The 19,679-nt window shown below is 33.8% G+C and overlaps 1 protein-coding gene across 1 annotated transcript in view; it reads left to right on the plus strand.

Moving 5' to 3' along the window:
* Positions 1-19,679, plus strand: part of NIPBL (NIPBL cohesin loading factor) — a 190,776-nt gene that overhangs the window by 106,719 nt on the left and 64,378 nt on the right. Inside the window, exons 11-15 of the mRNA XM_065875684.1 lie at positions 11,060-11,242; positions 15,608-15,802; positions 16,039-16,110; positions 16,207-16,296; positions 17,864-17,967. Of these exons, the coding sequence (XP_065731756.1) occupies positions 11,060-11,242; positions 15,608-15,802; positions 16,039-16,110; positions 16,207-16,296; positions 17,864-17,967 (644 nt within the window). The remainder of the gene's footprint in view (positions 1-11,059; positions 11,243-15,607; positions 15,803-16,038; positions 16,111-16,206; positions 16,297-17,863; positions 17,968-19,679) is intronic.

The raw sequence follows: 19,679 nt of genomic DNA on the forward strand, positions 1-19,679 counted from the left end.
TAGTTAACATCCATCATCTCATGCTGTACATTGCATTCCCAGAACTTATTTATCTTATAACTGGAAGTTTTTACCTTTTGACTGCCTTTACCCATTTCATCCACCTCCTACAGATTGCAAAGATCAATCTGTTCTTTGCTTCTGTGAATTCTGTTTTTGTTAGATTCTGCGTATAAGTGAGATCATACAGTATTTGTCTTTCTCTCTCTAATTTATTTATCTATCTTAGCATAATGCCATCAGAGTCCATCCATGTTGTTGCAAATGGCAGGATTAACTTCCTTTTTTGGTTGAGTAATATCCCATTGTGTCTATATGCCACATTTTCTTTATTCATCCATCAATGAGCTAAACAACTTAGGTTTTTTTCCCATGTCTTGGCTATTATAAATACTGCTACAGTGAAAATGGAAGTGCAGATATCTTTGAGATAATGGTTCCATTTCCTTCAGATATATAACCAAAAGTAGAATTGCCCAATCATATGGTAGTTCTATTTTTAATTTTTTAAGGAACCTCCATACTGTTTTCCATAATAGCTGTACCCATTTATATTCCCACCAGCAGTACATAAGGGTTCCCTTTTGTTCACATTCTCATCAACACTTATCTGTTGTCATTTTCATAATAACCATTCTAACAGGTGTGAGGTGATATCTCATGGTTTTGATTTTCATTTCCCTCATGATTAGTGATATTGAGCACCTTTTCATATACTTGTTGGCCGTCTGTATGTCTTCTTTGGAAAAATGTCTGTTCAGATCCTCTGCCCATTTTTTAATTGGATTGTTTGGTTACTTTACGTATTGAGTTGTATGAGTTCTTCATATGTTTTAGATATTAGCCCCTTATCAGACATTGGATTTGCAAATGTTTTCTCCTATTCAGTAGGTTGCCTTCTTGTTTTGTTGATGGTTTCCTTTGCTATGCAAAAGCTTTTTAGTTTGATGTAGTCCCATTTGTTTATTTTTGCTTTTGTTGTCTTGCTTTTGGTAAAAATCATTGCCAGGACCAATGTCAAGGAGCTTACTGCCTGTTTTCTTCTAGGAATTTCATTGTTTTGGGTCTTACATTCAAGTCTTTAATCAATTTTGAGTTGATTTTTTTGTATGGTGTAAGATAGCTGTCCAGTTTCATTTTTTTGCATGTGGCTGTCCAGTTTTTCCAACATGATTTAATGAAGTGACTATCATTTTCCCATTGAATATTCTTGGTGCCTTTTTGGTAAATTAATTGACCATATATGCATGAGTTTATTTCTGGACTCTCTGTTCTCTTCCATTGATCTATGTCTCTGTTTTTATGCCAACACCATACCACTTAAATTGCTGTATCTTTGTAATATAGTTTGAAATCAGTAAGTGTGGTGCCCCCAGCTTTGTTCTTCTTTTTCAAGATTGCTTTACTCTTTGTCTGTTTTGTGGTTCTACACAAATTTTAGGATTGTTTGTTCTATTTCTCTGAAAAATGCCATTGGAATTTTGATAGGGATTGCATTGCATTGAATCTGTAGATTGCTTTGGGTGATATGGACATTTTAACAATATTAATTCTTCCAGTCCATGAGGATGGAATATTTTTCCATTTATTTGTGTCTTCTTCAGTTTCTTTCATCAACTATGCCTTACAGTTTTCAGTATACAGATCTTTCACCTCCTTGGTTAAGTTTATTCCTAGATATTTTATTCTTTTTGATGAAGTTATAAATGGAATTATCTTAATTTCTCTTTCTGGAAGTTTATTGTTAGTGTATCAAAAAAGAACTGAATTTTGTATATTGAATTTGTATCCTGCAGATTTACTGAATTTGTTTATTAGTTCTATCAGTTGTGGTGCAGTCTTTAGGGTTTTCTGTGTATAATAACATGTCATCTGCAAATAGTGACAGTTTTACTTCTTCCTTTCTGATTTGGATGCCTTTTATTTCTTTTTCTTGCCTAGTTGCTCTGTCTAGGACTTTCAGTACTATGTTGAATAAAAGTGGCAAGAGTGGCCATCCTTATCTTGTTCCTGATCTTAGAGTGAAAACTTTCATCTTTTCACCATTGAGTATAATGTTAGCTGTGGGCTTGTCATATGTGGCCTTTATAATGTTGATGTACATTCCCTCTGTACCCATTTTGTTGAGAGTTTTTATTGTGAATGGATGTTGAATTTTGTCAAATGTTTTTTTCTGCATCTATTGAGATAATCATGATTTTTATCCTCACTTTGTTAACGTGGTGTATCATTGATTGATTTGTGGATGTTGAACCTTCCTTGCATCCCTGCAATAAATCACATTTGATCATGGTATGTGATCTTTTTATTGCTAATATTTTGTTGAGGACTTCTGGATCTCTGTTCATCGGGGATATTGCCCTGTAATTTTTCTTTTCTTGTAGTGCCCTTGTCTGATTTTGGTATAGGGGAATGCTGGCTTTGTAAAATGAGCTTGGAGCTGTTTCCTCCTCTTCTATTTTTAGAAGAGTTTGAGAAGAATTGGTTATTAATTCTTCTTTAAATGTGTGGTAGAATTCACCAGTAAAGTCATATGTCCTGGGGTTTTCTTTGTTGGGAGGTTTTTGGGACCAGTCACCTAGTAATTGGTCTGTTCAGATTTTCTATATCTTCATGATTTAATCTTGGTAGATTATATGTTTGTAGGAATTTATTCATTCTTCTAGGTTGTCCAATTTGTTGGTGTATAATTGTTCATAGTAGTCTCTTACAGTCCTTTGTATTTGTGTGGTATCTGTTGTAATGTCTCCCCTTTCATTTTTAATTTTATTTATTTGAGTCTTTTTTTTTTTTCTTGGTAAGCATAGTTAAAGGCTTGTCTACTTTGTTTATCTTTTCAAAAATCCAAGTCTTACTTTCATTGATCTTTGCTATTCTCTTTTTAGTCTCATTTTTGTTTATTTCTGCCATGGTGTTTGTTATTTCCTTCCTCCTTCTACTAACTTTGGGCTGAGTTTATTCTTCTTTTTCTACTTTATTCTTCTTTTTCTAGTTCCTTGAAGCAAGTTATGTTGTGCTTCTATCATTTCTTTTTCTCACTGTGTATATATATTAAGGAAAGAATGTTATGATCCCTGCTCCTAGTTTCTATATTAGGTAGTAGTAAATTGTCATTTACATAAAAAACTTCTAAAATGAAATGTTTCCTTTTGTAGTTCTTCCTCATGGTAATTTGACAACTGCACAATATCAAAACCATGATGCTTAAAACAAGAGTTTTCTTAAAATCTTTTCTTGTGCATTCTTCATTTGTAACAGTGTTCTTTCAGTTGCTTTAAACCAACTCCTTGGTATTTTGTCTTCATTAAATAAACCAATTTGCAATGGCCTAAACTGTGCAGAATATACCTATATAGTGACTGCACTTGCAGGGTGGGTGGCACTTTGTTTCATATTGAATAAAGTATAACAGGATATAAATTGGGGGTAGGCAAACTTCTTGTGTAAAGGCCCAGATAGTAAAATATGTTAGGCTTTGTAGGGCACTTATCTCTAACATTGTAGTATGAAAGCAGGGATAGACAATATGTAAATGATTGTGTGTCACTGTATTCTAATGAAACTTTATATACAAAAACAGGTGATGGGGCAAATTTGACTCACAGGCTTTAGTTTGCTGAACATAATATAAATATAAAATTGAAATTTTATATAGGTGCATCTGATAACTAGATTCCTTATTCTGTAGCAAATGAGACTCAAAATTTGTATTTCACACTATTATTTGAGTATTAAAAAGACTGATCTAGATAGAGTTTTGAATTATTTTCCTATTTTTATCCAATATTTATAAATGTACTATGAAATTAGCCAAATATAATATTTTTGCCAGGATATTTAATATTTGTGAGCACTTAGTTTTATGTAGTAGAATTATATATGTTATTCATATATTAATATATAATTGATATATTAAATATAAACATATAACAAGTGTATACAGGCTGAAGTTACCTTTAAATATTTTATACTTGTTGCATGTCAATTATGAAATCTTCTCTCCCATCTTTTCATTTTGTGGATAATTTCTCTGTAATTGTCAATATAGAACAACTAAGAACTGCTTTCAGGGTTTAAAAAAGAATTTTCAATTGGAAAAATTTCTTGAAAAATCTCACAAATTTATTCTAATGATTACACTAATCATTCAATAAATATTTATGGCCATCTTCAACATCCCATGCGCTCTGCTAGATGATGCAAACTGGAACACAAGTCTGTGACTTTATCAAGCTTATGATCTCATGGAGAATATGGGTAACTAAAGATACAGTGACAGTGTAATATTCTTAAGAAAAAAGGTGTATATGAATCCAGAGGAATAAGGAATCACATGTGTTTTTAGCACAAGGGCAGAAGGAAAAAGCACTACAAGTTTAGAGAAGTTAAACATTTGGCTAATTTAGAGTACAATGTGGCAGAAGTAAGGTAAGAGTAGATTAGTTAAAATTAAACATTGTTTTACAGCCATTAGTAGTAAAAACATAATCAGGAAATATGCCATTCCTAGTGTTGTTAGAAAATGTTTTTCTAGCATATTATAAAATAAATGTTGCTAAAATTCCCTACGTATTCAACCTAATTAATAGTAGTTAGTTGAATAGCTAATAAACATAGTTTAATACTTGATCAAATTGATTAAAATATTTAAATAACAGATGTCAACAGTGAATTTTGTTGTCCTTGATTTCATATTTTCTGGTTTCTTCGTGATCTTAAACATGTTAAATAGTTAATATTATTTTGAGCTAAATATTCCTTTCTAAAGTTTGGCATGATAAGTATATAATAGTAACATTACCACTTTTCGAAAATGGTTAAATTCATGGCATCTACTTACTTTTCTCCTGAGACATATTGAATATCTCTTAGAAGATTTCCTTTCTAATGTCTTTCCCCTTCCAGTCCATCCCACAAATTACTGCTAGAGTAACATTTCTAAAGTACATTCTGATTCTGTCCCTCCTCAAAAAGACTGTAACATCTAAACCCTACCTACTTTTATGGCCTTACCTATTTTTTCTCCCTATTGAATATCATGCTCTGTCCAGAGCAGACAGAGCTGGAATGCTGTAAAAGGGCTACCAGTTCCTAGTGCTTGTCCCCTGTTCTCCATCCTCTACCTCACTCCACCTCATCTCTGTTGAAAACCCACTGTGTTCATGAAATATCTCCTAATCCCTCACAAATAATCATTGACCTTTTTCTTGTTTCCATAAAATATAACTTTTATTTCTTTAGGAATATTCATCTCAAGTTGGTATAATATTAGCATTCATTTCCTTCAACTCCTGTTACAAATATCTTTTACAAAGGTGCAATGTAGTATACCTATCATTTTGCATTCTGTTTTCTTTACATTTACTATCTCTGTACTAACATTGTTCATAATTATACTTAATATGATTTACTCTTCCACTGTGTTCCCCTGTGGTTGGACATTCTGATATTACAATAGATAAAACTGATCTAAACATCTTTCTTCATAGAACCTTTTGTTATACAAATTTCCTTGGAATAAATTTCCAAGGATGGTATAAATGGGTTGAAGGATTTGAACACCATTTGCTGTGTGTTATATATTCTACACTGTTAGCAGAATCTGAGTGTACACATTTCAGCAAATTGCAAGCAGACCTACAGAACTCAGAAGGAAAGCATAGATCATTTTGTATCATTTCGAACAGTCTTATGCATAGCAGTTAACTCCTAAAGGCATTGCCATGTAAAGCAAAGTGGAAAACTTGATCTTTTCAATGATGATCATGAGTCAAGAAACTTGTCTTGTTAAAAAAAGATGCATAAAGTGCTTTTTTAGAAAGGTTTACATAAAAAATAATTAAAAGAGTAATTTCTGAGTAATCCAAGGTTTTATTGTAACAGGGCTTCAAAAGTGTAGTATTGGCAACTTGTATATCAGACTTAAAAATGTAGATAATTAAGTTCTCTGATACAAGGTAGTGAATATTCTATCAACATAAGGTAGTGAATATTCTATCAACATAAGGTAGTGAATATTCTGTCAACTTATAATGAGTAGAATCAATTTGATTTGAGTATATTATTTAAATTATAGTTTATTTTTCACTGAACCTGTAGCTTAAGAAACAATGGGCTGGGAATTCCCTGGCGGTCCTGTGGTTAGGGCTCCATGCTTCTGTTGCAGGGGGCATGGGTTCAATCCCTGGTCAGGGAACTAAAATCCCCCAAGCTGCCTGGCATGGCCAAAAAAAAGAAAAAAAGAAACATTGGGTAGATTAAGTTAGAAGGACCTTTTCAATTTGAATTGATTCCTGTTTTGAGAAACATGGCAACCATAAAGTTTGATTGTGACCTAAGACAAATAAGATGCATGTTGTGACCTAATATGCACATACAAACACATAATAACAACACCTTCCTTTACTACAGGCATAACACTAACATCTTCTCTTTCATTTTAAACATACTGCTAGTCAACACCTACAAAACTGATTCCACAACTTGCTTATGGGTCACAATCTGCAACTTGAAAAATTGCTGGCTAAAATTTAAAGGGAGACTTGCCAGTTCTTAGGTTACAGCATTCTTTATATAGTGATTATATAATGATGATTTACATTAGTTTCAGGAGTATTTCTCAAAGAACATCAGGAAGAGAATAGCTTCAAATTTGACCCTGATGACTGCTCCATAGCCACAAATGAATAACTAGTCTTTCTTTTTAAATTAAAAAAATAATAATAATCCTGAACAAGCTTCTAGCTAATGCTTAGGATTTCTGCCTCTTTACCAAAATTATGACAACTTTAAACCTGATTATCTCATTATACATCATTTCTTTTTATCCTGAACCATCACAAAAAAACATACCTTTCAGTTATTTCTTGATCCTTTTCTTCCAGAGGGTGTAGTCTACCTGATCCCCTCTTTCCTTAAATTAAGACCTCCTCTTCAGTTATAAACAGATCCCACCCCCTTATTATCCTGATGACTGTTAACATCTACTGTAAAAGATGTGAATTTCACTCCCCTCATTTTCACTCAACCAAGGAGCCTTAGCACCAAAAAGTAATATCTCCTTTTTCCTAGTTTGCTATTGCTCTTTCCAAATAATTGATAACATACACGTCAGAGTTCTTTGTCTAAGGTCAGTGTTTTGTGACCTCAACATTTTATTCATCAATATTCAATGTCCCTACATTCACTTTGGATTTTGGCTGTTAGTGCACAGTGTTCCTCTTCACCCCTTGTTCTGCATCAGATTAGGTAACGTTGGGGGTGCCTGTGGAAGGAACATTCAGTGTTCTGGTCTCATAGTTAAACCCCACGTTTTTTTGGCTTCTCCTCACGTTGCCTCCCTTTGTTTCTGCCTCCCAAATGTTAACTTTTTTCAAGGCTGTGTCATCAGCATTTCATACTCTTTGGATGCTCTTCCTATTAGTGGCTTCAAATAAAGAAGTTGACTTGCATTTAGAAACCATTTGCACCAAAAAATATATGTCTTCAAACCATATTAACTTAGGATTCCAAGAGGGGCAGATTGACAACCTGCACTTCTGAACTTTTTTTTTTCTTTTTGACCCTGATTGAAGTAAAAGATCCATTTGTGCTAGGTTATTGGAAGGATTGTCACTGAACTACATTATGCCTACTTAAGGTTTTTTTATGACTTACCAAATTTGGAGGTTTATGTGAGTTTCTTGGTTTGTTTCTGAACACGACTGGCTTCCATTGTCTGAAGCTTCAGTCCTAAAGAGTTCATTGATTGAAGTGATTTATTTTAATCTCAGGGTTGTTTCCACATTTAAAGAAACAGACAGAACACAATGTTAGTTATCAAATCAGTGACTCTTTGGGACTTTTAAGTCTTTTGATGACTTCTGGTTTTAATAATCTGGTAAATGTGCTAGCTAGTATGAGTGATTTATACTGGAAAACCAAGGTTGCTAAAATGTAGCACATCTAGAATTAAATGTATTCTTTAGCTTTATTAGAGCCAGAAAACTGAGATACACTGTATCTAATGGAATATATATCTACAGAAGTGTGGTGCCAAACAAAATCGTGACTAAATGGCATTATCCCTCAAGCCAGTAAGTTAAAATTTTGTGGTATTTCAAACAACCTGATGTAAAGCATAAAGTAGCTGGGATGAGAGAAATGAGGTGAGAAAAATAATCATAAAGTATTAGCAGTCTGAAGGTTTTAAGAACAAATAGCTCAGCAGACAACAATAATCTCTAAAATCATCAACGTATTAAGAGGTAGCCAGTTAAACACTGTATTTGCATTATTTAAAGGACTATTTCCTACCTAATTCAGGGAAAAGAACGTAACCAGATATGTTCTAGGGATCATTTGCAGTACTCAGGTTTTTTCATTTCTCTTGAAGCTGAGTCAGTTATCCAAACTTTCATGTATTAAAGATCCTGAGTGTGAGTATGGGAATGTCAAGCATTTTATTGCTTACCCTTTATAATCAAGGGACCTGGCTGAGTCAATTTATAAAGTGCTTTATGAAAAGGAAGAAATACAGAAAACACGTAAAACTGTGGAAGAGATATCTCTATTCAAAATGAGGCAGTCCACTTTTGGAGGATAGTATACTGAGAGACATTAACCATTGCCGGATTTTTTTTTTTTTTTTAAGTTGGTCATCTTTAGAAGTGGAACAGTTGGTCTTTGAAATATACTGCCGTAACTTTCAGAATTGTACAGAGGTTAAAATGATGTACAGAATAGTAGAGCTCTTAAATCTGATAGTATTATTTTTAATTTAGGGAATAAGAAATGGTAAACTACAATGAATAAACTTTGTTACCTGCTTTATCATATATAAGACATAAATTTTCTGTATTTGGCTATTGTGCTGATTTTTTTTTTTTTTTAAAAGAGAACGAAGAGAGCAGAGTCCTTGTTCTTGGGATATAATAAACCATTGTAAAGAGAGTGCAAGCACCCATACATATCTTAACCCTTGATTATTTATTGTATATTTATCTGCAGAGTAATTCTATGATATTTTATCAAGTCAGCATATCTTTGTGAATAGAAATTTAAGCAGAACATAACAATTAGGTAAATCTGCTTCTTAAAAAAAAATCTCCTGGTGAACTAAAAGCCAGATACTTTGGGTTATCCATATTTATAGACTCCAAAAGGTTATGTTTCATGTAGTACAAAAAAGAATTTCCATTAAAAAGAATTTGGAACTGTCTTCATTTGTATAAAATATAGCAATTCTGAAATTATACAGGAAGTACATCTGTAAGTGAACATAAGAAATTGTGAACCAAAGAGTCAGAAATCATTTATTGACCATCTATATATGCATACTTAATATTATAGGTCATGTGGAAAGGGGAAGATACATACTAGAAGACATGATCCTTCCATCAAAAAAACCACATATTTAGTTAGAGGTGCTCAGAGCATTAAGGACTTCTAAATGAGATGAAGAGTGTGTTTACCTTGGGGGGTTGAAGATACTGACAATCCAAAGCTAAAGTTGATTTTTTACCTCTAGTAATATTCTAAAAAGTGGAGCTCACTGATAAGATACAGTTAAATTAAGAAAGACAGAACAAAGAAATGTAGCATGATTTGAAAATGACACAGACAAGTTAAACTCAACATGAATATGTCACAATTCCAAGCAATGAAGTCTTTGGAATATTACTAGTCACGAGTGTTATGTCTTTGTTGGGTAAAATTGTTGCTATGCGTGTCCTTAGAAGAATAGAGGTTAACAGTTACTGAAATAACTCCATGATGTTGAATAAAAGTTTCATGATGAACAAAGAAAGGATTATTCTTCATTTGAGATTAATAATGTATGTTTCATATTCTTAAATTATTAGTATTGTATATTCTTGAGGCTTTTAAATTGTCTTAATACCCATTTATTTTTGGAATTATTTATTTTTATTCTTTATTATCATTTGAATGTTATAGTCTTAATGTTGATTATAGTTACTAATACTTCCTGCTGTAAACTACTAAGGTACTCTTTGCTCCCAGTTCTTAAAATTTAGCAGGTAAGACATCATTTTTATACTTCCACTCAAAGATTTGCATGGTTAAGTTTAAATTGTCATCTTTAGTCATCAAGGACAAATTATCCTGAATAAATAACTTTTTCTAGTTCTGCTTTATTTTTAAGCTCTCAACAGGATGTTATGGATTTATTTCTTCATAGCAGCAGTTTGTGTGTTTGTGTATATGTGTGTAGGATTAAATAGTTAATATTATGTTAATAGTTCTAATTATATTTTGTTGATATAAGTTTATCCTGTCTTTACTCTTTCATGGAGAAATATGAATTTATTTCATAACAGGTTTGAATTTATTCTTTTCAGTTATTGACATTTATATATTATTGTTTTCCATTTATCTTGCCTTTCATGTTCCTGTTATGTTCAGTTAAATGCATATTTTGGTTTATCTGTTTGAGGAAATTTTCCGTAACAGTAAAGGCATTAACCGTGCCTCTCAAATAGACAGTGATGGGTAAAAGCATATAAAACTCTTGTCACAGCCCCCGCACAGGGCCACCAGGATGATAGCGAATAAGAAGTAAGTGTTAAGTAGAAGAGAATGAGGTGATAAGTGTCTTCCAACTCTTCTCATCTGTACTGATGGATAGCATTCCTTTCAAACTAACTGCTCCAGACCTCTATAAAACAAATTTGGGTGCTACCAAGAATGTGAGATGTACCCCTGCCTACAAATACACCTGATAATGCAAGTGGATCTCTAGTTTCAGAAAGTTTTTAGTCAATGCAGACAAATGAAGGCACTAATTGTAGTAAAAATTGATGATATAACTACCCTCCGTTGCTATGATAATAAGTATGTATTTTAAAAGTTGCTATATGATGATACATGTATTAAAAGCTGCATTATCAGTTTAGTGTTAAGACTGTTACAGTTGTAAATATGAACGTGTCTTATTAAAATACAAAAGTGACTTAGAAAACTTACATAAATATTAATATTTCATTTTCATTGTGCTTAATTTAGTTAAAATTTCCCTTTTATCTTCAGATTTATATGTTTTCTTACCTTTTATTAATAGGTAGTATAGATCAATCAGTGTTAAAAGAATTACCCCCCGAACTCCTGGCAGAAATTGAATCCACCATGCCACTTTGTGAACGTGTGAAAATGAATAAACGCAAGCGTAGCACAGTTAATGAGAAACCAAAATATGCTGAAATCAGTTCAGATGAAGATAATGATAGTGATGAAGCTTTTGAATGTAAGTATATAACTTTATTATTACTTTAGAATTAAAAAGCAGATTGATATGTTTGTTTCATTTATAATTTTGGGGGGTTAGCAAGAGTACCGTGATCATAATATAGTATAGCAAGTTTTTTTCTTTATACTTAAAAATGTGTGAAAGATGAGATCAGTTGGCACCAAGAAAAAAATTTTTAATGAGTTATAATTAGTGTCAGATAACACAAGTATGCCTCTATATGCATTTAGCAAACATTTATTGAGCTCCTACTATCTGCTAGGCAGTGAGAATAAAAATATAACAAATAGGATGTGGCCCCTATCTTTGAAGAGCCTTCAGTCTAATGGGGGAAATATGTAAACAATTGTAGTACAGTGAGAAGAGTGCAATGATAATAGTAAATCCAGGGTGCTGTGGGAGCACATTGGATTGGCATCAAAATTATACTGGGGTTCAGAGAACGCTTACTGGAAGAGGTGACACTTGAGTTGAGTCTTGAAGGACACGTAGGAGATAGCCAGATGAAGAAATATTTTAAACCATACTATCACTAAATTATGAATGGATTAGCCACATTGCCAATTATCTGTGTGGTTTGGACCTGGCTTCTCCTTTTTGCCCAGCTGTGTCCTGGAATTCCTCCCTTGTTTCACTGTTTTCCAGAGCTGGCTTCTTCACTACACAGCTACCTCTCTACAACACTGTGATCACCTGTCTTTGCACTAGACTTGCTATACCTCGCCTGTCTTCCTACTGGTCCACTGAAAAAGTTCTTCTCTTTTATCCCTATCTTCCTTCTACTGGAGCAAGAGAATTGAGCCTAGCCAAGAGGGGTCAGCAACCTTGTTTGACTTAAACGACATTCAGTGGAAACAGACTATGGGAGATCTTCACTTGTGTGCCAACTGACTTAGTCATTATGACCAAAAGAAGTGGGAAGACTACCAGTGTGTTCTACCTTTTCCACCTAGTTTCTGTAGATTGAGGTGTGACAAGCAAGGGCAGGAAGGACAGATGCATGCTGCCATTTTATGTATATCGCTGATGGAAGCCCTTCACCTCCAGAGTTTTTAATCTATGTTCGTTTACTCTAATCTTCTCAAAATTGTGAGCTCTTGAGCTATGAGCAGTAGATATGAATACTGAACAAATCTGAACAAAGTTTTAAAATTGAAATAAAATATGACAAAATTAATCTGACATTTAATTATATGTATAAGTGTTATAATTTGTATTATCATGAGATGTATTTACATGCAGTATATTTGAATGGCTAAAGCTAATATTTTTATTATAATCAAACATTTTGTTCATACGGGAACATACGATCTGGAAAGAGAGAAGAGTAAGGAGATCTGATGTCCTAGAAACTCACTCCCCTTTATATACATGCCTCTGCTTCACTTTCCTTCCTTTCCCCTGATACCTCACCCATTTCTAAAAGGAATAACTAAAAAGGAGTTCCTTAATTGCAGACTGATTTCAAATCACACTTCAACTCCAGTTAATTGAGAGTGGCTGCCTGCATTGCTAAGCTGATGAGAATTTTGTAGCTACCTCACAGTTAAGTAAAAAGGGTAGCATAATCAGAAAAGCCCACCAAATGTAAAATAGAGGAGAGAGCCACGCATGCCTCATGTTTGTCCTCTTTGCAACCTCTGTTCTTTGCTTTCTATGATGAGAGATATTGTCTCATCTTACGGGAGCACATAATTACATCTTAAAAGCCATGGATCTATGCCCCAAAATATTGAAAGCTAATATTAGTTAGGGAACCTTAGCTTCAGCCCCTGCTAGGAAAAAGGGAAGTTTCTCTGGGTTTTTCAAGAGACCTTAGAATATAGTTCCCTGGTTTGGGGGCGTTTATTTCTGTACAAGTAACTATAGAAAAGTTGACTCTGAGGCCACTGAAATGAGTGATGAAAGAAGCTGACATAAACAACCAAATAGCCATTATACCACACCAAAAATAATGTAATAAAAATAGAGTACAATACAAAATGTAAAAATATTATGAGAACATAAGTAGCAAGCATTATCCTGATTTGAGAGAGAGAGACCTTTTTGAAACAAAATTTTATTGCAGTTTAATCAAACTGGTTTCCCTAAAAATCTAAAACTACGGAGAGAAAGGGGGAAAGATAGGGGGAACTATTGAGGGTTAACTTTGAAAGTTCGGCCACAAAGATTTGGATAGTCATAGCACAATTACAAAGTCTCTGGGTTGCTGGGGAAGGAGGAGGGGAGATAGAAGAAGCTAAAGAGACATACAGGTGAAATTTGGAAAGGGTTAGGGTGGAAAACACCTAAGTCATATTTTACATACCTCTCTGTTGAATTCTTCCCCTGCTTCTTCCAGGGTAACAAGACATGGTAGAGAATGAACAGACGAGTCATAATGAATGGGATCCTGATAGAACCTTATTGCAGCATACAGAGTATCATAGACGTTGTGTTTCTTTTTTTCCTTAATTTGCCGTTCCTTTTTTTTTCAAATTGCTTAGTTTAATGAATGTGAAAAAAAAATCTCCAAGACCTATAAAAATTACCACCGATACAGCATATTGTATGTACTTGCTAACCATAAGGTTTTTCAAGCATTTTCTACTCATAGAATTAAAGGATTGAAATAAATTTCTTATGAAATTAATTAAAATTCAAAAAGACTAACTAGGTCATATTTGAGGTCATAGAATACTACTTTCTGAACAAGTTTGCTTGTTAGTTGTCATTCCTCAAAGTAGGTATTTCGGTACTTGTTGAAAAAACGTTTAGTGAATGCTATACATAAACGACCTGTTTCTCTGACACATGCATACACACCTACTTTTATTAGTATATGAGACAACCCCTCACTAAGAGAATGTTCCAGGGCACACTAATCATAAAAGGGGGGAAATCCTGCCTCTCCTTCATATATTTCATAGTCAGATTTTTGCCTAATTATGAAGAAAATCACTGAAGATTTAAATACATCCATTTACATTCGTCCTCTTGCTATGCCAAACCTATGACCACAAAGAAGAGGAAACAAAATTATCTTTGCCATGCTGTCAGTAGATTCTTGAATAGGAATAACTAGGGCAGCATATAAAGGTAAGATTAGCCAAGGTATAGACATTGATTACCCACACAGAAGGACATCGGCATAAGCATAGAGTGCATGGGCCAAAGGTTGGCATCCTTAAATCTAAGCCAAATAGGGGACTAGGGACTCAAGCAAGAGTTTTGTCTTAAATACTTGGGTATTTGTCATAGTTAAGGATTCAGAATAGAAGCGAGTCACAAGAAAGCAAGGGAGTCAGATTCAGATTAACAGACTAGAAAGTAATTCACTGTCAGCAACAAGTGGTCACTCCAACAACCAGTGTATGATCCCAAGATGTAGAACATATCAGTTCTCTATCCTGGTTTTAACGTGGTAGTGCTTATACTCTAGAGCAGGTATAGTAAATATTTTTCACTTGTATTCCCTCCATTTCTCACTGGACAGGCATTTCTAATCAGTCTTTCTTGCTGAAATATAGTGCTTTGTCTCAGGACTCAGAATTATTCTCAACATTATGCTTTAGGCAGCTACTACCAGTTGATCAGAGTTGATGTGTCAGATGAGCTCTGTTTGCCAGTTCTGCCTAGAGGCTCCTGTCAGTACTGATGATTTTAGCAGAATGCTTATACCTCTGGAAGAATGGGGAAGGGATTGAAGGTAACATACATAAATATGCTTACCTAGCATGCATAAGCTCACAAGTTGTCTCCTTGGGTTTAAGCAAGTATATTGTTGGAGAACTGAATTCAATATATGAGTATTTACAACTATACAGGTTTATTCTTTGTAGTTTGTGATGTTAGGTTATCAGAGTTTGTTGAATTTATAGCTGAGTTGTGGGCTTAACTTGGCTGTTAATTGACAGTATGCGTGGTTACCCACATTCTGTAACACTTTCTCAAAAGTTTACTTTTCCTCCAAACCCCATTCCCCATTAACAATCCAAATGCTTAAAGGTGTTTGTGGTTTTTATCCAATCTCTAGATAAAGTTTGTTTTATATGTCTTAATTAACCCTGAAGTTTAGATATTATCTTTACTGACTCACTGAATACCTCTTTGAAATGAGCACTGTGGTTTAATTCCCAGAACATTCCTATCTACATTTATTAGCACACCCATTTCATGTAAAATTTTCTAAATCTAGATAAATGCTAAAATAAGTGATACCATTTCTGTACCACAATTTATATTTCTGCTTAAACAGAATGATTCAGAATTTCCTAGACCCACACAATGAAGATTTTTTCTTCCATGTAATTCATTTTAAAGTACAAGTTTTAATAGTCTTTTAAATGAGGTAAATTATTTGTCATGGGGATTTGCTTCTAGCCTCTAGGAAACGACATAAAAAAGATGATGATAAAGCTTGGGAATATGAAGAGCGTGACAGAAGAAGCTCTGGGGATCATAGGAGAAGTGGCCATTCTCATGAAGGAAGAAGGAGTTCAGGTGGTCGTTATCGAAACCGAAGCCCGTCAGATTCTGACATGGAAGATTATTCTCCTCCTCCCAGCCTTAGTGAGGGTAATTCATCAGTGTCAACGGATTTCTTACATAAGCTGGTTTTAAATTTAGGGCTTTAACTTTGAAGAATTTTTATACCTTTTTTATGGACTAATAACTAATTTTTAATCAAGACAAAAGTTTGGATTGGCAATGATTATTGTTAAAGTATTTAATGTTCAGGAAGAAAGTGAAACAGATACATATATTTTAAGTTGTAATTACTGCATTTCAGTATTTCTTTTTGTTCATTTTAGTTGCTAGAAAAATGAAGAAAAAAGAAAAACAGAAGAAGCGGAAAGCTTATGAACCAAAATTAACACCTGAAGGTAACATTTTAGTTTGTCTTTATTCATAGTCTTCAACTTCAGTTTTCTACTTGGAATGTGGATAATAAGTTTTGGGTTTCTTTTCCTCTGTTCCAGAAATGATGGATTCTTCAACTTTTAAGAGATTCACAGCCTCAATAGAGAATATTTTGGATAATTTAGAAGATATGGATTTTACTGCATTTGGTAAAATCATTTTAAAATATATTTGTTTACCTCTAAATATAAACTGAATTTAAGATATATTGATTTACCTATGTGTTAAGCTTTCTGCCAGTTACTCTAGTGGATACAGAGTACAGAGGCATGGTCTGTGCTCTTAAGAAACTTGAAACCTAGCTGTGGAGTCAAGTCTAGTCTGTGTTATCAAGTAACTGAAAACTTTGGTATAAAAATCAAGTATTAAATTAGTTGTGTTGATAGTGTTTTTTTTAAGAGTCCTGAGAGTGCAGCTACCACAGTAGGTTAGAGTAATTAGTAAAGCCTTTATGCAGATGAAACTTGAATGGGCCCTAGATAAGATGGGTACTAATATGAGTAAAGATGTAGAAATAGGAACATATTTAATTTATTCTAAAAGCCAATATTTATTAAATAATTGCTGTTTGTCAGTAGTATGTTAAGTGCAAGAGGTGCAGAGATAAATACCCCAACCTCTGGCTTTAAGTAATACAGAATCTAATATGGAAAACAAAATAGAAAAGCAATCGATACAGTAGGATTAGCGTAACATTACATTTACGGTAATATGTAAAGTTCATATCTATAGATCTAAAGGCGTTAGGCTTATAAAAAACACTGCTTACAGTGTTTAGAGCTACTCTCAACAATTTTATGCCACTTTCAGTAGATACAAACACTAATTTATACAAAAGCTAGATGACGTACAATAATTCTGATATTAGTACATCTATTTGAAAATGCATTAAAAGGTATATTACCCTTTATTTTAAAAGTATTTGTTTTTGTGACAGTTACTTGCCTAAGTATCATTAATGCATTTCCCCATTATTTGAAGTATCTATCTCATCATTTCTAAAACTTTCCAATTCTGTGCTGGGAAACTGTCTTACATGTCATTTAAGATCCCAATAGGAAGTCATATGGCACTCTCAAATTAGGATAATTTGAGAAGAAGTTATTTACAAAGAGACTGATTACAAAGATTGGGGCAGAATACAGCCAAAACCCAGACTTTGAACTTTTACCATCCCTACACCCAAAGGAACAAGGGTAAAGTGAAATCAACAGAACTCAGTCAATAGGAAAAGGAAAAAAAGTTGTAGAATAGGTTGCCGTGAAAAAAGAAGTAATCTTTTGGTCAGAGGACATAGGCAGCTTGAGCAGACCTTGCAAGGAAGGAGTCAGGGATATAAATACCCTGACCTCACTCTCCTTCTCTTTGATCTTCTGACAGGGCAACCCACTGGCTGAACCCAAACAGAAGCCAGAGGGCATGGGAGACTGTTGATGTAGTCCATACAGGTCAGCCTCCTGGGGCAGAGAGTTTGGTTGAGAAGGGTCATAAAGTAGTAAAGATAAGATATCTCATCTTCCCATCTTAGTCAGAGCTCTAATTTTAACCTCTGTCCCCTTTCATTCAGGGTTTGCTTGAGGTTTACAGAGGCGTCCTAGGATGTTATTTTAGTTTGTTTATATCTGTTTGTATATCCAGAAATTATTAAGAAATAAAGCTTACTATTTTGAGCTGTTTCTTTTACCTAAACTGTGTGTGTTTGGATTGGTTTTTCAGGTGATGATGATGAAATTCCTCAGGAACTGCTGTTAGGAAAACATCAACTTAACGAACTTGGCAGTGAATCTGCTAAAATTAAAGCAATGGGTATAATGGATAAGGTATCTACTAAAGTAAAATTTATAACTTAATTGAAATTAAAGTTTTAAAGGTAAATTGCAAAGTTTACATAAAGTAAGTAATGATGAAAAGAAAATTCATGGTTGCCTTCTGAGAGTGTAACAGAATTATTTATTTTTTTAAAATATATTTATTTATTGTATTTATTTATTTTTGGTTGCATTGGGTCTTCCTTGTGGTGCACAGGCTTCTCATTGCACTGGCTTCTCTTGTTGAGGAGCGCGGGCTCTAGGTGCGTGGGCTTCAGTAGTTGTGGCTCTAGAGCGCAGGCTCAGTAGTTGTGGCACACAGCTTAGTTGCTCCACAGCATGTGGGATCTTCCCAGACCAGAGATCGAACCTGTGTCCCCTGCATTGGCAGGCGGATTCTTAACCACTGTGCCACCAGGGAAGTCCCCAGAATTATTTCTTAGAAAAAAGAAAAAAAAAAACAACAACAAAGCTTGAATCCAAGAAATATTCTGCAATCATTCTAAAGAAAATCATTTTTGCATTGAAAGAGGCACAGTCCTGGATTTTTGTCACTGTTTGTTTTTTCATTGTCTCACATATTTAGATTATTTAAATGCAGAAATACACTAAATTTTTCTTTGACATTTCCTTTAGCCATTTACACTGGTGAAAGAGTAAAGCCACGGTTTTAACACATTAATTGTTGGGGTTTTTTTTAGTTTATTTATTGACGTATAGTTGATTTACAATGTGTTAGTTTCTGCTGTACAGCAAAGTGACTCAGTTATACATCTATATATATTCTTTTTCAGATTCTTTTCCATTATAGTTTATCACAGGATATTGACTATAGTTCCCTGTGCTATATACCTTGTTGTTTATCCATCCTATATATAATAGCTTGCATCTGCAAATCCCAAACTCCCAGTCCTTCCCTTCCCCACTCCCCCACCCCCTTGGCAACCACAAGTCTGTTCTCTATGTCTGTTAACACATTAATTGTTAATAAGTACAGAACCTCATTGCTGTAGGCTTTATAATGACTTTCGTGAGTTGTCTTTCCTCTGAGCTCTCTGTTGCTGAGTTAGTCTCATTACACTAATGGAATAGTAGAATATTTTTTCATTAATAATAACTTAAAACAATAGTGACAGCATCAAGAGCTAGCTTCCCATAATCTTTATGAGCTACCAGTCACCCCCTAAACCACTGCATGATTGCTATGCAAATATAATTTCAAGACAAATCCTCTCTCCTCATCTTCTAATCAGTCTCCTCTTATACACAATTATCTACTCTTAAGTCCAAAGTTTCTTAGTCTATAATGTAGAGATAATGATTTGTTCTCCAGGAATAGTAAAAGAATTAATAGAAGACTATATTTACCTGAAGAATTTATCCTCTCAACAAATTAAACTTATTTATTGAGTTTTAAAGTAGACTGGGAAATATTTTAATGTTTTTTTCCAAAGTTAAGATATAATCACTTACTCATTTTGTATTCATTTATATTAGTTTCAGGTGTACAAGGTAACAATTCAATATTTGTATGTATTGCAAAATGATACAACGGTAAATCTAGTTAACATCATCACCACACATAGTTACAGATTTTTTCTTATGATGAGACCTTTAAGTTCTATTCTCTTAGCAACTTGCAAATATAAACTGCAGTATTATTACCTATAGTCACTGTGCTGTACATCATATTCCCAGGACGTACTTATCTCATAACTGGAAAT

This window comes from Phocoena phocoena, chromosome 3, assembly GCF_963924675.1.
Source record: "Phocoena phocoena chromosome 3, mPhoPho1.1, whole genome shotgun sequence".
Lineage (NCBI taxonomy): Eukaryota > Metazoa > Chordata > Mammalia > Artiodactyla > Phocoenidae > Phocoena > Phocoena phocoena.